The sequence below is a fragment of the Astyanax mexicanus genome, chromosome 1 (assembly GCF_023375975.1).
Source record: "Astyanax mexicanus isolate ESR-SI-001 chromosome 1, AstMex3_surface, whole genome shotgun sequence".
NCBI lineage: Eukaryota > Metazoa > Chordata > Actinopteri > Characiformes > Acestrorhamphidae > Astyanax > Astyanax mexicanus.
Window position 1 is genome coordinate 12,324,672 of NC_064408.1, and position 18,511 is coordinate 12,343,182.

At 38.2% G+C, this 18,511-nt stretch overlaps 1 protein-coding gene across 2 annotated transcripts in view; it reads left to right on the forward strand.

Moving 5' to 3' along the window:
• The window catches only part of srrm3 (serine/arginine repetitive matrix 3), a 176,792-nt gene extending 158,300 nt beyond the window's left edge, over window positions 1-18,492 (forward strand). For both annotated transcript variants that reach the window (XM_022665776.2, XM_022665775.2), the window contains 4 exons: window positions 4,281-4,555; window positions 5,605-5,847; window positions 6,432-6,554; window positions 12,501-18,492. In XM_022665776.2, the coding sequence (XP_022521497.2) occupies window positions 4,281-4,555; window positions 5,605-5,847; window positions 6,432-6,554; window positions 12,501-12,759 (900 nt within the window). In that variant the 3' untranslated portion in view covers window positions 12,760-18,492. The remainder of the gene's footprint in view (window positions 1-4,280; window positions 4,556-5,604; window positions 5,848-6,431; window positions 6,555-12,500) is intronic.
• The last annotated feature ends 19 nt before the right edge of the window (window positions 18,493-18,511 follow it).

Below are 18,511 nucleotides of genomic sequence, written 5' to 3' on the forward strand. Positions count from 1 at the left end.
TGAAATGTGCTGACTTTAGTTCTCCATCCTAGCAGTGACTGCCCATCACTCCACACCCCTCCCCACCCTCATACACCCCCCTTCCCCCCCTGTCCATCCGTGGTGTGTGTGCTCTTCTTCTTCTTCTTTGTTGTCCTCCTGACATGCTTTCTGCCCCCATCGACCGTAGTCTGCATGTTCATTTATCCCCCTCCACCTCCTCCTTCCTTCCGGCAGGTTCTAATATCTATTATCTTTCCGTGCGACGGGTTTCACTTTGTCTCTCATCTTGACTGTAATATATCTATAGACCCCGCCCCCCCATCCCCGTTCCAGTCCCCGCCCACCCCTTCCTCCCCACCTCCTAACCCCACTCTTTTTACCTGTAATACTACGTGGCTGCACATATGTCCAAGCGAAAAAGACAGCAATCCATGTAGATTTTAGTTTGGTTTCTTGGTTTCTTCCATTCTGTTCCGTTCTCTGTCCTCATTTTTGTTCCGTATGTTGGCCGATTTTCTCTTCTTTTTTTTTTTCCTCCATTTATTTTTGGAATTTCCGTTTGATTTGTTGTTTTATTTTGGTCTCCTTCTTAGTTCTGTGCTCCAAATTACTAATTAGCTGGGATACTAAAAAGAATTCATTGTCTTTTTCCCATTCCGCTGCGGAGAACTTTCCTTTCTCCTTTCCCCCCTCCTTTTTTTCTTCCTTTTCTTGTTTTTGTTAAAATTGCATACGTGTCTCTGATTGAAATGGAAGGTAGGTAACGCTCTGCCTACGCACGTGGTCTCTATGCAGATGAGAATGTGACAAGCACCCTAGCTTGACTTCAATGTTTTCTCTCTTTCTATCTATATCTCTCTCCCTCTTTCTCTCTTTCTCTCTTTCTTTCCTTCTTTCTATATCTCTCTCTCTCTTTCCTTATCTCATTTATATATGATGACAAAAAAAAAAGTTGGCGGATTATTTTTCATTGTTTTCCTTTCTCCTCTCTTAGCGATATGTTCTCTATGATTTTTTTTATTATTAATTCAGTACTTCAGCTTTTGTTTATTCTTCTTTCTCCAACCTTAAAATCTACCTTTGCTCTCATGCTGAAGTCTTCAGTACACTGCCCTCCCCTCAAGTCCATCTCTTGTCTCCGTTCTTCTTTTTTTTCTTTTCTTTTCTTTTTCTTTTGTTGTTTTTCGGTAGAATGCATTCATGTTTGTGACGCATCCCTTTTGTCTCTTGGTGAAATGGTACATTCGTCTTATATTTTATTTCGTTTATCATTTATATATCTTATTGAACTGATTTTTATCATGGGGTTCCAAAGTTGAGGTTGAGTGGACAGGTGCATCTGATTCTTGTGATTTGTTTTAAAAGCTTTAGGATCAATTAGGTTTGTAGATATAAAGTACAGTGTCTACCATGTGGGTCCTCAGGTGTCTCAACTCTGCCTCAGTGGTGGATCAGAAGGTATTTTGGAACCTGTGAATTTCATAAAGCCTCGTTTTTACCCTCACAGGCTGTTTTCACATCTATTTTATTTGTCAATTAGATTTTCATGCCAGATGTGGCAAATTCAGCTGCCAACTGTCTGGACAGCTCTCGGTTGGAATCCAAAATCCTGAGTTTTTAATGGTTGTGAACCATCAAATAGACCTGTTACTATAATTACATTATGTAGTTATTAAACTGGCTTACAATTCTTTTTAAACTCAATATTGTCCATTAATGTGAATTGTTTAAAAATAGTGAATTCTTTGATTTTTACTTAGATCAAGAATGTATTGATATCTCTCTCATGGTTAAGAAGAAGAGGGGACATTGTTTTTAGATCCTGAAATTTTAGTCATCCAAGTGTTTAAAATATATTACAGTTGCAGTGTTTAAACTTTGTTAATATATCAAATGTTATTACTTTTTAAAATCGTCTCATTGCATTACTTTGCTAATAAATTATCAATACAAATAGTTCTATACCACTTAAAAATGATAAATTTCTTAGATTTTTCCAAATTGAAAACCTCTGAAATATAATCAAGAGGAAGCTGGGTGATCACAAGCCAACAAACCAAGCTGAACTGCTTGACTTTTTGCAGCAGGAGCGGCATAAAGTTATCCAAAAGCAGAGTGTAAGACTGGTGGAGGAGATCTATTAATAGCAAAATCAGAGAAACTGATTCAGAAACTGAAGTGGTATATCATGTACCACAATAATTTGTAAAACAATATATCAATAGCAAAACAAGTCATCAAACTAAACCAAGGGTTTGAAAAAAAAACTGACAGAAATTACATGACGGATGTTTAATGTGCATTCTCATATCTGCATCATGATACTTATTTTTAACATGTTGACCCCTTGTCCTCATATGGAGACACTGCTTGTATCATCTAGTGGTCACATGACAACATTACACTCAATTGATTGAAAACAAGATGGCGGGGATCCCTGTCATAAGTTTTTACAGCCAGTCCAGACATTTTAGCATAAATAGGACCCTATAATAAAAAAATACTATACTTATATATGGCCATTGTTTTTTTTGTTGTTGCAAAAAACAACTTCCTGTACAAAGACAATGTTTAGTTTTTATGCTTAAATTAAAAATTCCCACTAAACAAAAGTCCAGGTCTCAGTGTTTGCTTGATAAAAAATTGAAAAAAAAGAGTGGAAATGGTGCTCATTCAGAAACCATGTGACAAATGTTTGATGTGCAGGTGAAAATAAAGTGTTCACACTTGACCAAACAATCTGAACAATCTGAAAACGAAATTGGTGTGAAAACAGCCCTAACAAAATTCCTAGAAAGCCATTCTGCAAAAGCACAACACAGTTCATTAAGGCACTCTGCTATTACTTAAAGATTTACATTCCTAGAATACAAATTTAAATGTATTCATATTTTGTGAGGAAGGTAGACGTTCCATAACAAACACATGAAAAAAATCATGAGGTATCAGGTCAGTGCAGTGATGACAGATGATGAACAGAGGGTCAGAGGTTCTTGTATCTGAAAGGTTCTTATATCACTAAATGTTCTATAGCCATACTGAGGTAAGATTAAAGTGGTCAGTCTTGAGTTTGTAGTTTTCCACCGCAGTATGAGAGCGGTCAGTGTGTGGTGTCTGTTTCCAGACAGCGTCCTTCTTTTACTGAAACTTCTGTGCATGCCTGCTTTACTGACCGTTCACTCAGTCAACTGCTCTCTCTGTTCTAAATCACCCAAACCTCTCGCTCTTATCAGCTCTGCTAAAGATCAGAATCACCTGCTGTGTGAAGGCCAGTGGTTCTGAGGAACGTGCTGAGTGTCCCCAGCCCACCTGATGAATGATGATGATTATAACAATGATGATGATGATTTCTTTAGGCCTAAGTGATGAATCTGTTTTGATTTTCTTTTGTTTTTTTCATTTGATTTGATTTGATTTGATTTGGTGTGTCTGTTTGGTTTGATTTCCATGCATTGTCTCATGCTCACTACCAGGGAAGGGTGTTGTGTCTTTTTCTCTTGCATTTTGTGAATCTAATGATGCACTTATGTTGCCCCACTTTTCCCTTCTCTTCATACCTTACCTACTAAAGGAGGGAATACCACTTTATTGGTAAGTGGATGTTAACCAAAAGGGAGTTAAAACAGAGTAACCATTAAAAAAAAAGCAGGAAATGGGTCGCTGTTCACATCTCAAGCAATTGTCTGCAGGAAAAGCAATCCACAAGCAGAAATTTACTATTGAGTAGAAGACCAATTGTTTCCTAATTCGATTGAATCTATAATTGTGAATCTTTCTTTTGTTCCTTCCATTTCTGTGATGTTCCGTCAAGTTGTCTGACTTTTTATTTCCTAGTTTTTATTTTCCACTTTTTTCGTTTGTAGTCATTTCTATTAAAAAAAAAGACATTTTGATGAAGTCCTTCTTTTCTGCTCAGCTCTGCAGTATCTGTCGCTCTCTCTTTTCACTCTCTATTCTCCTAATCTTGTTTTGTTTCACAGTTTTACATATATATATATTTATTTTTCTTTCCCTTTCTTCCTCTTCTTTTCTTTCGGGATTATATATTTTCAGCTCATTATGGTTTTGCATGCCAAGTATTGCATGCGCTGCACCATAGAGGACTGTCTATAAGCCATATCGAGAAATCTCCTAGCTCTTTTCTTTTAGATATTATTATTATTATTACCTTTTTTTGGCAAGTACACCATAGCGCTCACTCTCTCAGGTGAAGACGACTCTAATTTCAGTATATTCTTGTCATTTTTTTATTTCTTCTTCTTTTTTTCTTTTGTTTTTTTATTATCCTTCGTCTGCAGAGGTTACGCTCAGTGGCTTCATCCTCCCCGAGTGAAGCACAGAGGCAGACGTCGCCTAACGTAAGGGAGGTAAAGAGCCACGGCGGGGGACCGCCTGTCGCAGAGGCGGGGAAAGGGGAGGAGAGGCAACAGCGGGGGGCCAAGCACCCCTCCGAGCCGCCGGGCAGGCGAGGCGGCCGGCCGCGGGCTCAGGAGAAGAGCGGCCACTCTCCGGCTCACAGCAGTGACTCTCAGCTCGACCTCCAACCCAAAGCTAAGAGCGCACATCAGAAAAAGTGAGCCATAGATATGAGTTCTTTTATTGACTGAAGGGTGAATCTCTGGTACACTCAATGCCAAAGAAATGTTTGAAAAATAGTTATAGGAAGCCTTTAATGGCAAAATGTTACCAAGAACAATAATTGAACAATCTCTGATTTTACCAAATTGAAAACCTCTGGAATGTAATCAAGAGGAAGATGGATGATCACAAACCATTAAACTAAGCTGAACTGCTTGAATTTTTGTACCAGGAGTAAAGGCATAAAGTTATAGAAAAGCAGTGTGTAAGACTGGTGGAGGAGACATGATGCCAAGATGCATGAAAACTGTGATTAAAAAACAGGGTTATTCCACCAAATATTGATTTCTCAATTTCATTTTATGACAATGAGTGTATCAACATCTTGGCATGTTCACATTGTTTACCGTATTTTTCACACAATAAGGCGTGCTTAAATTCCTTTAATTTCCCCATTTTTTTTTTGTACATCTTGTATGAATTCTACCAGTCAGGTTGTAAGGGGCAGTAAAGCCACTCAGCTAAAGTACATTATAGAGTTATACAGGAGTTTCAGTGAAGTTTATATATTGGACTGTAGTCTGCATGTTTACAGTTATAAAACATGCTATGTTGGACGAAACACTAACTAAGAGTGCCCTGGCTTACAAGAACATTCAGGTTCCTCACTGGAGCGTTGTCTTGCGGCATCGCAGCTAACGCTGCTCCTAACCGCACTAAAATACTTGAAACCTGAGCTTACTGCAAATAAACATTTTTAAGGAAATACATCCAGGATTCATTTGACTTTAAAAGAAAATGCTTTTTTTTTTTTTAAGAATTACAGTTTTGTTTACTTAGGCACCCCTAACGGCGAGACCTGCTGAATTAGAATGAAAATGTGGTGACACCCTTATTCCTTACTATTGTCTCCTAAAATGTGCCATATAATCCAGTGCACCTTGACGTTCACTGATACAGTGTGCATTACAGTCTGTAAAATACAGTAATCAGTTTTCGTGCACATTCCTGTCAGTGTATGCTCACTTTTCACCTCCTCAACAGAGCGAAAGGGTCTCATTCGTCAAAGAAGCACCACCGTGGACGGGGTCCCAACCGCCACCGGAGCACATCGGCTTCACCAGGACGCCACAGACACGCCTCCGGCCGCAAGAAGAGCAAAACCCAAGGCAGTGTGAGGCAGCGCAGCAGATCGTGGAGCAGCGGGCGCTCTTCTTCACGCTCCAACTCCAGAGAACACGCTGCCAGCAAGACCAAATCCCCACACCCACGACAGAACAACTCCAGGTACACTCCCATTTACTCATCACCAGTCATATATATATATAGTCCATATATAAGTCTGGGTTATTGATCACAGTATTGTGGGTTTTAAACTTTAGACTCTTAAACAAGACCATTAGCTTTCTCTGCACTGATAACAATTCACATTGCCTTGCCATGAGCACCTTGGTCAGTGTACATCCTTGCTCACAAGATAACACCTCAGAACTTATACAGTAATGGGTGTTCCAAAGCTGTCCTCAGAGGAAACACTTAAGGATCAGTTTACATACATTTTATCCCATGACCTTTGTGATGTTTTCTCATCTGTTTTTGAATTTATACAGATCTGAGGATTTTTTTATTGTTTTTAGATCTTTTATCTGATTCATGTTTCAAACAGATTCTATTTAAGTGATTTTCTGATTCTACAGGTCTGGCAGTAATCAGGTCTGATTGTGGTTAGTAGTAAATGTGAACTCAGCTTTCTAAAAATTGTGATTAATCACAGCTAATTTATGGAGTCAAATACTTTTTCACACAGGGGTAGATTGGTTTGATGCCACTGTGTCTCATAAACCTTGCGGTTTCCCATGTTCCTCATACAGGGAAAGGGACAGTCCTCATTACTCTGATGCTGAGAGAGCTCGCCGGCGTTCCCGCAGTTACTCTCCCATTCGCAAGAGGAGGAGAGACTCACCAAGCTTCATGGAGGCTCGCAGAATCACCAGGTAAAACCTCCACCCAGCAGCTTTGCTGTGTGCTATTGATGGAATTCCATATCATATTATATCCAATATTACAGAAAGTGCCTTGGTGGGGTTGGTGAACCAGTGACTTCAAAGTTCTGTTAGAAGATGTTCCTGATTGTTTCTGCTTGTTTTGATTGAATGATTCTGTTTTCTGTTATATATAAATACAGAGGTTAAAAAAATTAAACTGAAACACCTGTCATTATTTGAGTGTGGGAGAGTTAATGGCTAAATTAATTTTCATTAATTGCACATTTCCCCAGTAAGAGCAGAGTGTGAAGGTTCAATTAGCAGGGTAAGAGCACAGTTCTGCTCAAAATAATGCAATACATACAACATTATGGGTGACCCACTAGAGTTCAAAAGAGGACAAATTGTTGGTGAACGTCTTGCTGGAGCATCTGTGACCCAGACAGCAAGTCTTTGTGATGTATCAAGAGCCACGGTATCCAGGGTAATGTCAGCATACCACCAAGAAGGACCAACCACATCCAACAGGATTAACTGTGGACGCTGTAAGAGGAAGCTGTCTGAAAGGGATGTTCGGGGGCTAACCCGGATTGTATCCAAAAAACATAAAACCTCAAATCACGGCAGAATTCAATGCGCACCTCAACTCTCCTGTTTCCACCAGAGCTGACCGTTGAGACAATAAATTATTGTTGTCTAAAACCAGGTGTTTCAGTTTCATTGTCCAACCCCTGTATATATATATATATTTTTTTTTTTTTATAAACATATATGACATAAAACTAAGACATAAAAAAACGTATGACATGGCTGATAAGATATCATTTGCTTTCAGCCTTTTTTCTATTCCCAATTCAAAGATAATGAAGAAATGTATAGTGCAACACTGACATCTTGTGGCTACTCTCTCTTCTGCAGGTTTCCAGTCTGTCCAGTTTTTTTTTTTTAATACAAACGGTATTACATATACAGTACAGCATACACTGTATTCACTGGCCATCCTCCTTTCCTACAGCTCCATTATGCAGGTGTACAATTACACAGTGGTGTGCAGTAATTATAGTGGGTACACCTTCTGCAACCACTTTTGCCCTCTTTTGATTGGTTAGTACCGCTGTCAGTCAGATAAGAGTCTTGTAGCAACTGAAAAACACAGACTAATGCTTTTAATTAGTGGTTGTTATTTATTTCAGTTAATTTATAAAATAAATGCTTACACTTGCAATAATTATATTATGTACTTCCTGATAAAAAAAAATATGTAATTATTTACATGCACTTTTGTCACCCCTTCTCTGAAGGGTTAGAAGGGCCTCACTGCACACCACTGCAATTACACAACCCAGCATCTACTCTTTTATTTTTCTTTTATTCAGCCTTAAGTATAACCAGGCAGTCGCCAGTTTTCCAAAAGCATCTTAACATGGAGAGAAGAAGAGAAAGAGAGTGCTCAGTTTGAAGCTCGCTTGACTGTCTAAACATCAAAAAAAAACCTACACCAACACCGTAGAACTAAAAGTAAAAGAGTGAATTGCAGAATTACAGAGTCCATCAGCTGTATAGTCAGATAGCATAACATATTCAGATAATCAACAAATGAGGCTAAAGTATAAAAAAATAATAATATTCCCTATATCACTTTTGCCTGCTTGTAATCTAGGAAAAGCATCTATCTCATGAAGCGTTAAACTAGCAAGGAGACCTCCATTTCTCCAAACAGAGGATAACGAGGAAGTGACATACACAAAGGGTAAAATCTTGTGTAAAATGAATGAAACTTTTAGAAAGAATAATATAACTAAAATATGTGGCGGTTTAGTATACAAATATTATTAAGTAGTGAACAAAATTTAAATATTAAAAATACATTCATTAAATGGATCCAACATTCATGAAATAAATGAGAAACAAAAGAAAGGAGCGCCACCTAGTGGTGTAAAAGTCTTTTTACTATAAACACAATATGCTCTACCTTCCTGCAAAGGGTTGTGAGCTTTAAGACTTTTGCATGGGTTGCACAAACTGTACATCAGCAAGATGGAGCTACAGCGTAGGTGTTTCTAATAAAGTGGCCAGCTTTTATTCCATTTTTATTGTACTTTGTTTGTTGTGGTAATTGTGTTTTTTTGTTTGTTTTTATATCAAATTAAACAGACTCTCAACAGCACACACACACACACACACACACACTGCACATATCTCCACAGGTTTTGGGTGAATGTGTGTGAGCTCACTCTTCACTCCTGTACGAAGGTGCTCAGAAGACAGCGGACGTCGTCGGCGTGCCGGCAGGCTGGAGGCAGGGTTACCGTGGTAACTGTTGCTGAGCAGCAGGACTCGTCTCTCGGCGAAGACGTTTTGGTGAAGCTGCAGGCGCAGTGCCAGCGTCCCCAGAGTACATCCCAAACCTCCCAGCATCCTTAACTTCCTCACTTCTCCTCCTGCTCTAATCTAAAGCGTACTGTAGAGCTCTCACCTCCATCTGATCAGCACTAATACCACTCCTCACTCACTGACCAGCACCATATCAACAGGATTTATACACTGCAAAGAACAATATACTGCCTTTTACATTTCATTTACTCTTTTCTTTCCAGTTTGAGGAATATTGAATATTAGAATCATAATTCAACCTTTAGAAGTCGCTGATAATTAAAGCAAGTTGTCATATTTTATTCATTAGTTAGGAGGGGTTTTAATTCAAATAAACAAAGAGAGATCTTCACTGAATTTAAATATTTAGGCTATATTATCTATTTTGCATTAGATAAATGTTTTATATAAAAACGTTTCAGAAATGAGTTAAATATGAGCCCACAGATATAAAAATATATAATTTAATCAAAAGACAATAATGTTAAGAATAATAATTGATTTCTGATTTTTTTTGTTTAAAATGACTTTCTTACCCATATTTTAAATCTAATCAAGTGCTTATTGTTTTGTGCTTTTACAACAGACAGCTTTTTTACAAGGCAGCTTTACAGAAATAAAAACAGTTAATATAAATAAAATGCTAAAATATATGCAAATATGTATTTCAGTAAAATAAAGAATAATGATATCAGTGAAAATATTAAATGATCAAAATGAACCAATTCTGTATGTTCGTATTATATGTTTAGGTCTGATTAAATATAGTTTCACTTGCTAACATACTTATTTTAGAAAGTGCAGATTTGTAATGTTCTGCTGATTCCACAGTTGAGTTTACATGCGTAAGTGGAGCTATTTCATCATACATTTAATATAAAAAACATATTATTATTATTATTATTATTATTATTATTTACAGCATTTGTCATTCTTAAAAGAAATTTGAAGTTTCTTAGAGTAAATGAATTATTAGTTTATGTAATTACACATATACAGATTTTATTAAAAACAACACAATATTAAATACTTAGTGTTCAAATAAAGAGTGAAGCTTCTGTATTAATAAATAATATGTTGATATATTACACATATTCTGCCTCTAGTGTGAGTTAAATCCTCTTGATAAAGCTGACGTCATCACCTACACACACCCGGTCTCTCTCTCTCTCTCTCTCTCTCTCTCTCTCTCTCTCTATTTATCTCTCTCTTTCTTTCTCTCTCTCTCTTTAAGGATTTCACTGTGTGCCAGTTAACAGCTCTCCGCTTGCCAGCAGCACGAGCGGTGTGGGTGCTTTGAGGTGGCATACGGTGTGTGTGTGTGTTATGAGAGTGTGTTATGTGTGTGTGAGTGTGTGTTAAAACACTCCGCGTTAACAAATTGACGGCTCTATATCTGTTTCTTGTGAGATACACTGACACCTGCAGGGGGTGTGTTTTTATTAACACTGACTAACCCAATCAGCTTCTCTCTTCCAGTCTTTATCACTCTTTCAGCAGAACTCAACTAACTACAGCAGTACAGCAGCATAGCCCTGTACCTGTTTTAATATCACCTGTATGTGTTCATGTTCTGCCCATCAGAAGAGTGTGGACAACTAGCTTTATAAACACTTTAATAACTGAGCTTGTTTTCTTTGCCAGTTTACAGTGACTTAAGGAAATGCAATGGGAAAGGAACTAATATCAGGTCCCATGACTTTTGTCATGTCCCATAGAAACTAAAGAACATATTTCTGGTACACACAAGACACTGTAGATTGAGGAGTGTTAAATGCCCACAAAAACTTGTAAAACTGGCAGGCACTCACCATTAAACCTTCCTCAAGCTCTAATAATCCACATTGCCTTCAAATTCTCATAGACTTAGACAACCTTTATTGTCATTCATAATACACACGTGTACGCAGAAGGAAATTTCATTCATGCATTTTGGCACGCCCAAAATATACAGAAAAAAGAAAAAATATATACATTATATCACAAAATTAGATATAAAAATATATCAAGGCGTTATATAGCAGCACAAATTTAAATTTTAAGAGTTTGATAGGGGACATTGCAAGATTAAACATAAAACTACAACAAAAAAGTATCTAAATAGAAATATATATAGCAGCATAAATTATAAAAATAGGTATATGATATACATACATAAATGTACATCTGCATAAATATACATACCTCTAAGGTAGCAGCATAAATACATATAAATAAAGTGACTTGTGGATTTAGAAATTGTTTCATGTACATATTGTAAGGGTAGATAATTCGTGCACAGATAACATACGGCTCAGAGTTTTCTTAAAATCGTCCGAAGTGTTAAGAGTTCAACAGTCTAATGGCTTGGGGGAAAAAACTGTTACAGAACCTAGTGTTCCTGCCCCTAATACTCCTGAATCTTTTACCAGAAGCCAGCAGTGCTATTTCCAAAATCTATTAGAAATATATTTCAGTTTTAAACCCAATCTTACACCCTGCGTAGGGCATGTTGCGATGCTTATTCCCTTATAATCTTACATCCCACCAACAGACTATTTTCACACCTTTCCCCTGTGTCGTTTAAATAACAACAATGCTTATGAATATATCTGAACCGATTTGTGTGGTGGTCTCGAAATGAGGTGTGTTCTGACGTTCATTGCTATCTTGGCTAACTTTTACATCAACAAGAAACAGAATGAATGAACAGCTCAGTTTCCTCTGCTGAGAAGCGTCGTTAAATTAGCAATCCGCCAAAGTCAGAGTGCACCTGCCTCATAAAACAGAATGGCAAGTTCATCAGCAACAAGTTGATTGCTTTGCTTTATTGCACGTTACGCCCAAAACACAAAAATGATTATTTAAAAGACATTAGTACATGTCTTTTGTGTGTTTCGAGCCACACAAGGAATACTTTTCCTGTCGTTACGATAGCAAAGACACACTGACACTTAAGAGTGTTTGTAAATTACAATAAGTACTAAAACAAATAAAATATAATACAATAAATGTAGTTTATGTTCCGTTTGGCTCAGAGTTTCCTTAAAATCGTCTAAAGTGTTAGGGTTCAACAGTCTAATGGCTTGGGGAAAAACTGTTAGAGAACCTGGTGGTCCTGCACCAAATACTCTTGAATCTCTTACCAGATTTGTGTGGTGGTCTCGAAATGCACAAAAACAAAATGCTGCACCATTAAAATAGCAATGCTCCCAAGGCAGCGATCACCTGCCTCTTAAAACAGAATGGCAAGTTCATCAGCAACATGCAGCTTGCTTTATTGCACATTATGTCCAAACCACAAACATGAGTACATGTCTTTTGTATGTTTCAAGCTGCACAAGGCATACTTTTCCCATCGTTGTGATAGCAAAGACACACTGACACTTAGAGTTCGTAAATTACAATTTATAAACTAAATAAAAAATATATAATACAATAAATGTAGTTTATGGTCTGTTTATTGTTTCAAGGCAAAGAAAACATGCTTATTTTTTTCAGTGTCTGCAAACTATTGATGGGCAGCCATTCATACTCTCATGCTCTCATACTCTTAAGTATGTGATAGATAACCTTTTCTCTTTTTGCCTGTTCTCTCTGTAGTGCACGCAAGCGTCCAATCCCATACTACAGGCCCAGCCCCTCCTCTTCCAGCTCAGCCAGCAGCTACAGCAGCTCCAGCCGCAGCCGCTCCTACGACAGCTACAGCAGCTACAGCAGGAGCCGGAGCAGGAGCCGCAGCAGGAGCAGGAGCCGGAGCAAAAGCAGCAGGAGCCGGAGCCGCAGCCGGAGCTTCACCCGCAGCCCCAGCCAAGCCCACAGCTACTACAGCCACAGCAGCTACGAGAGCCCCGGCTTCTGAGAGGAGCGCAGAGACAGCGGACCAGTAACAAAAGAGAGTAAATAGAAGGAATGGAAAGAAAGAAAGAAAGAAAGAAAGAAAGAAAGAAAGAGAGGATGAATGAAAGTCAAGAAGCAGTCGTGAACAAGTAATCCAAATAAGACTAATACGAATATTCCCCTCAGCTCTGTGTTAAACGAAAAGCAAAGAGACGGTTTTATGAGAGCGAATCAGGGGGCATTTTGTTAAAAAAGAAAAAACGAAAATCTGACGTCTGCAGTTACATTTTCTTATAAAACCGCCTACTACAACTATCCACGCTATCACACCCTCACCAGAAACATTGATATCTTCTGCAAATATCGATGCAGTATCAATGCAGCAACATCACAAACACAGACGGCACCACGGACGCCAAAAAGCCAAGAGAACAAAATGAAGAAAAGCACTTTCCAGTCTGAGAAAGCCTCTTCCAAGTTGCAAAGATAACCAAAAAAGGGTCAGCAGAAGCAGGGATGGATTTATAAAGCATGGGTACAGACCTCTACAGGGCCTCCTACACCACTATAGTCTTTGTACACCCAATATAAAGATGCTTTAGAGGGTTTTGGTAATTTTTGGTATGTAGCACACTACACGGCCATTCAGTTAGATAAAGAGCCTTAATGTGGTGTTAACATGCGTTTTTGGTGATTGGATCATGACTGGATTTTACTCGTACAGTGTGAACTTATACTACTTTGGTAGATGTACATCCAGATTATATCCATAAACCTGGATCCGAATACACAATACGCATGCTAATGCCAGTGTAACCATTCTAGGCCCTAACCATTCATTTAACATCCATCGAGAACAAAAAAACGAAAAGGTTCAGATTGTGAGAAACAGCTTAAGATCTATTTAAAAGGTTCTTCATAAACATATACAGTACCTATAACTACATTTGGCCTCATTCACCAAAATGTTCTTAAATGAGAAAAGTAGTACTGGAAAGTCTAAGCCAGAGGTTCATGATGGGGGTTTCAAACTACATAATTGTTACAGCTCTGCTCTTACAAAAGTAGATCCCGTTGTTGTCACGAACTCAGCAAATGGTGAATAAGAAAACCCTGGGGACGTTCAATATCTTGGTAAAGTAGGTTTTCTAAGAATAGGTCTCTTCTTAAGAATAGTTGAACCAGTTGTCACACCTTTATTTATAAAAGTGCACTGTTGCACCTATTAATTGTCACTATTAATTGTCACTGCAACACCACAGCATGTCATTAGAGCCAGTTCAGCTGTCCACAGTAAGGCTAGAAATGTACGTGTAACACATGTACACAAATATTTTTATTTATAATATACCGTTTTTTCAGACTATAAAGTTTAAAATCCTTTAATTTTCCCAAAAATTAACAGTGTGCCTTACAGTACAACATTATAAGCATTATCCATTAGCATTAGCCGCTAACCGCAGCGCTAGCAGCTCTTTCGCTGTTTAGAGGCGAGTATATTGGACTGTAGTCTGTGTGTTTGGGATGTTTCAACAAGCTACGTGAGACAAACCGCTAGCTACCAGAACACTCAGGGTTCATCAGGGTTTATGTCCCGCTAGTGCTGTGGTTAGCAGCTAATGCTAATGCTGCTGCACCCAGCCTTAGTGCTGGAAAAACTTCACTGAATACTCACCTTTAGGCAAAATATTGAAAATCTAAGCTTAATATAAACAAACTGAAGCGCTTTACTCACCCAAATAAACAGTTTTCAGGAGAGAAATCTGTGTAGATTAACATCCGGTGCACCTTATGTATGAAAAATATGGTAATTCAAATAATTGCACCCTAAGTGTTCAGAGTACAGAGCAGAAGACAGAAAAGTACTGTCAGCACAGTTACTGGCTTTGGTGTTGGGAATAACTTCACAAAACTTAACACAGTAACAGAATTGCTTTTACTTAGCAGATCCGTTCACTTACAGTACCTTTGTTGAGTTTATTTTTGGCTTAAATCTTCATTCAGAACACTGAGGGCCTGTTGATTTTGTAATTATCTCTTGTGATGTGGCTTTCACATGTTGAATCTTCTCAAAAGTTCTCAAAAAAAGACTAAAAAACACCTACATCCAAACTAGTAGGCTAAGTTTGACAACTGATGTAATTTTTTTCTGTATTGTAACGTTAAATTCAAAGCTTCTGGCCAACATGAATAAAAATGGATAAAAATCCATTCTAGTCAGGGCTCCTTATAGAGGTTCGTCCCCAGTCGGCCCAGTGTGAGATCCGTCCCTGAGTACAGTACGTAACAGAAAGGCAAGTGATACCAGGAGAAGGAAGAAGGACCATCAGAGCTCCAGCAGATATGAATGTAAAGAGCTAGAGGAGAAGAGAAGAGAAGGCCGTTTGCTGGACGTTTGCGTGGACACTCAAACAGCTTCAAAACTGTCGAACAAACAAAATCGAGAACAAACGATGATTCTGTTCACTTTAACTCCTGTTTTGTTAGTGGAAAAGAGAACTGTGTGCTTTTTCTAAACCATGTATTATATAACTGTAACGCACGCCGCCACGGTGCTGCCGTGCGAAGGTCTGAAACTGCAAGCTCTGGCTGTAAACTATGCACTGTATATCCCTCACTATAACTGCGTTAGGCTTTGTATGTTGGGAACGTTGCTAAACGTTAGCATGACGCTAAAGCGTAAGCCGAGGAGAGGTCGCAAACGCGAGTGTAAATTTCTCTTCTACTCCTCCTATATCTTCGGGTCTTGTTACCAGTTCCATATCGGATGCACCTGTACGTAGAGAACCTTTTAGGACTGCATTATTTGGGTCGACCCGTTCGTCACTGTTCCCCCGCCGTCCTCCGGCTGCGGGGGTCAGTGCACACGCGGTCATATCGCTACGTAGAGCTTCGAATCATTTAGTTTTAGTGATTTAGAGTTCGTTTCTGTACAGTTGTTATAACCTTCGCTGTTTTTTGGTACCTACCGCCCCCACCGACCCTGAAACCAGGCTGCAAAAATACACCCGCACACGTCTTTTTTGGACCTTATTTATTATTATTTGTTAACTATGTAACTTATTTATTTGCTTAATTTATAATTGATTGATTGTGTTATTTATTTCCTATTTATTATTTATTGTGTATTTATTCTCTGTGTATTTATTTCTCACTTTTAAAGGAGTTTTAAAGAATGCATCCCACGATTACCATGCTCAAAAATTTTGGAAATTAAGGAAAAAATATATATACATTTTACTCCCTAATGCATCAAATCATCCCTGTCATGCAAAAGTCTTGTATCTCCATTGTTGACCTCATTTTTGACCTCATATTTGACATAAGTTGAATGTGCACGTTGTTTTTTACACATTCACACTTTTTCCAAGAATTCCAAGAATTTTAAGATGCATAGACTAATAGAAATGCTCCAAATTGACGAAAAGGTGGCCTGCCACAATAATTATATTATTATACAATATACTGTATAGACACTGACTTCAATATATTTGCAGTTATGAGGAGTGATATGGTGATAAGTGAGAAGATCAAATAACCATAAATGAGTTGGTGTCACTTTAATTGTTGATTTTGTTTAAAATCATTGGTTTATTTGATATTATGTTTTATTTAAGTATGATATTTAGAAATTGTAATAATCCAGTGTCAATATTAAATAAAAAACTCAATAATTAAGCATTAACTGCTCTTTTAAAATGTAAAAATCCATTATAAAGCTATTATTGACAAAAACTGACAAAATGGTTAATCGTATGAAAAAGTCATGACAGGCCTGTCTAAAATAATAATAATAAAAAAAAAGTTAACAAGTTTTTCCCTTCTTTCTGTAAAGTTGCCATTTTGGAGATACAGAGTACAAGATTCTTGCATAATAGTGATGATATGGAGTCCACTAAGACACGCTACAGAATCTTCAGATCTGAGCTTTATTGTGATGAGATTTTTTCTTGATCTTATCTCTAAGATTATCAGAACGTGTAGAACTCAGCTGGTCTTGAGTTTGATGTTTTTCACACTGGTTCAAAAGGGCAGGACTCTAATTTGCTCTGTAGGATTTCTCAAATGATTATTCACATATATGCTCTCGTTCTTCCCTGAGAAAATGCCTAGAGCGAGTCACAGGAGTCTCCAGCTGTGTTCCAAGGCCTTGACTTGTAAAGACATTGAGTTATTTGTATTTATAGTAAATATAGAGGGTATTATTGTGGAAATAAGCTCCTTTAGTCAGACTGAGTGGCAAAACATTCTTCTTGGGTTTACCTGCTTCGAATTCAACTGTTCTGCAATTGGGTTCAACAACCCTCTGGGCTGGAGAGCTACTAGTCTGTAGCACTCCATCCCATTACACTTCATTTTACAAAACAGATTTTTTTTTGTGGACCGCCACATAATGGCTTGGAAACTATCTGACCTTTGACCAAACTTAATTGCCGACCCCTGCACTAAAATAAGAGATTATATGCTCAAATTAAAGGCAGTTGGGTTTGATAATGATCCATTGAAATGACCAAAGAACCAATAGTCAGTGGACATCAATATGTGGCCAGATCCGGTTTTCTGATCATTTTTATTTAACTGATTTCAACACCAAGGATGGACACCAAGCAAAGCTTTATTTCAGTTGGATTTGAGTTAGTTCTATGAATTGCAGCACTCTATAAAGCTTTGAGCACTCTGTAAAAACAGAACTGTTTGAGGTCTTTCCCATTTTGTGTTCTAACACTGCCACTCAGTCTGTCTTTTTGCCACTTATTGGGCGTGACCACATTGACTCCCACCAACTGTAACATCACATGCATGCCCTCTCTATTTATTTTTAATTTCCAGAAGAACAAAATTATGAAAACACAAGAGTCACAGTGCTTTGATTGGTCCATGGGTCTAAAGCCCTGCCACTATGATCAGGAGATTGCTGGAGGGACAGCTGCCGGAGCCCTGAGAGAGCACAATTTGCCTTACTCTCTCTGGATGGGAACAGTAGATGGCGCTCTTTCTCCTTATCACTCCTAGGGTGATGCAGATCAGCACAAGGCTGCGTCTGTGAGCTGATGTATCAGAACCGAGTCACTGCGCTTTCCTCCGAGCGCGGTGTGATGCTACTTGTCAATGCAGCATCAGCAGCAGTTAAAAAAAAACAGGTGGTGGCTGACGTCCCATGTATCGGAGGAGGCATGCGCTAGTCTTCACTCTTCTTGTGTTGTGGTGCATCACTAGTGATGATGGGACAATTTGCCAAACTAAATTAGGATAAAATAGTAGAAATTTTGAAATAATTAAAGAAAAAAAAGGCTACATTTTCTCTCACAATTTTCACGATGCAATTTTAAAAGGCTGGACCTGTCTGGTTACATCACCACAGTCCTACTGAGGACCCGCTCTACCACAGCTGCAGTCAAGGCTTTGGAAAGCAGCGATTATTCCACAGGACAGTAATAATTAGTAAATACTCGTAATGCCTAATACTCCTGTGACAGTAAACTCCCTAAACAGTATATTGCTTTTACTGGGCTTGTCAGATGAGCAGATGATGCAATCAGGGAACTCCCTCAGTCTTCCTCCGCCTCCACAAACACCGCCCACCTCTCTCACACACTGTTCACTCCGTCATCCTCCATGTGATTCAATAACCAGTTCAGTAAAGAAACGATATAGCGCTTATCATGGGATTGTATAAAAGTCAGTAGATGTAGTGTACTAGTTATTATTATTAATATAATACAAGAAAATAAAGTCTATACCAACAGAAACCAAATCCTTGTTCTGTTTTTATT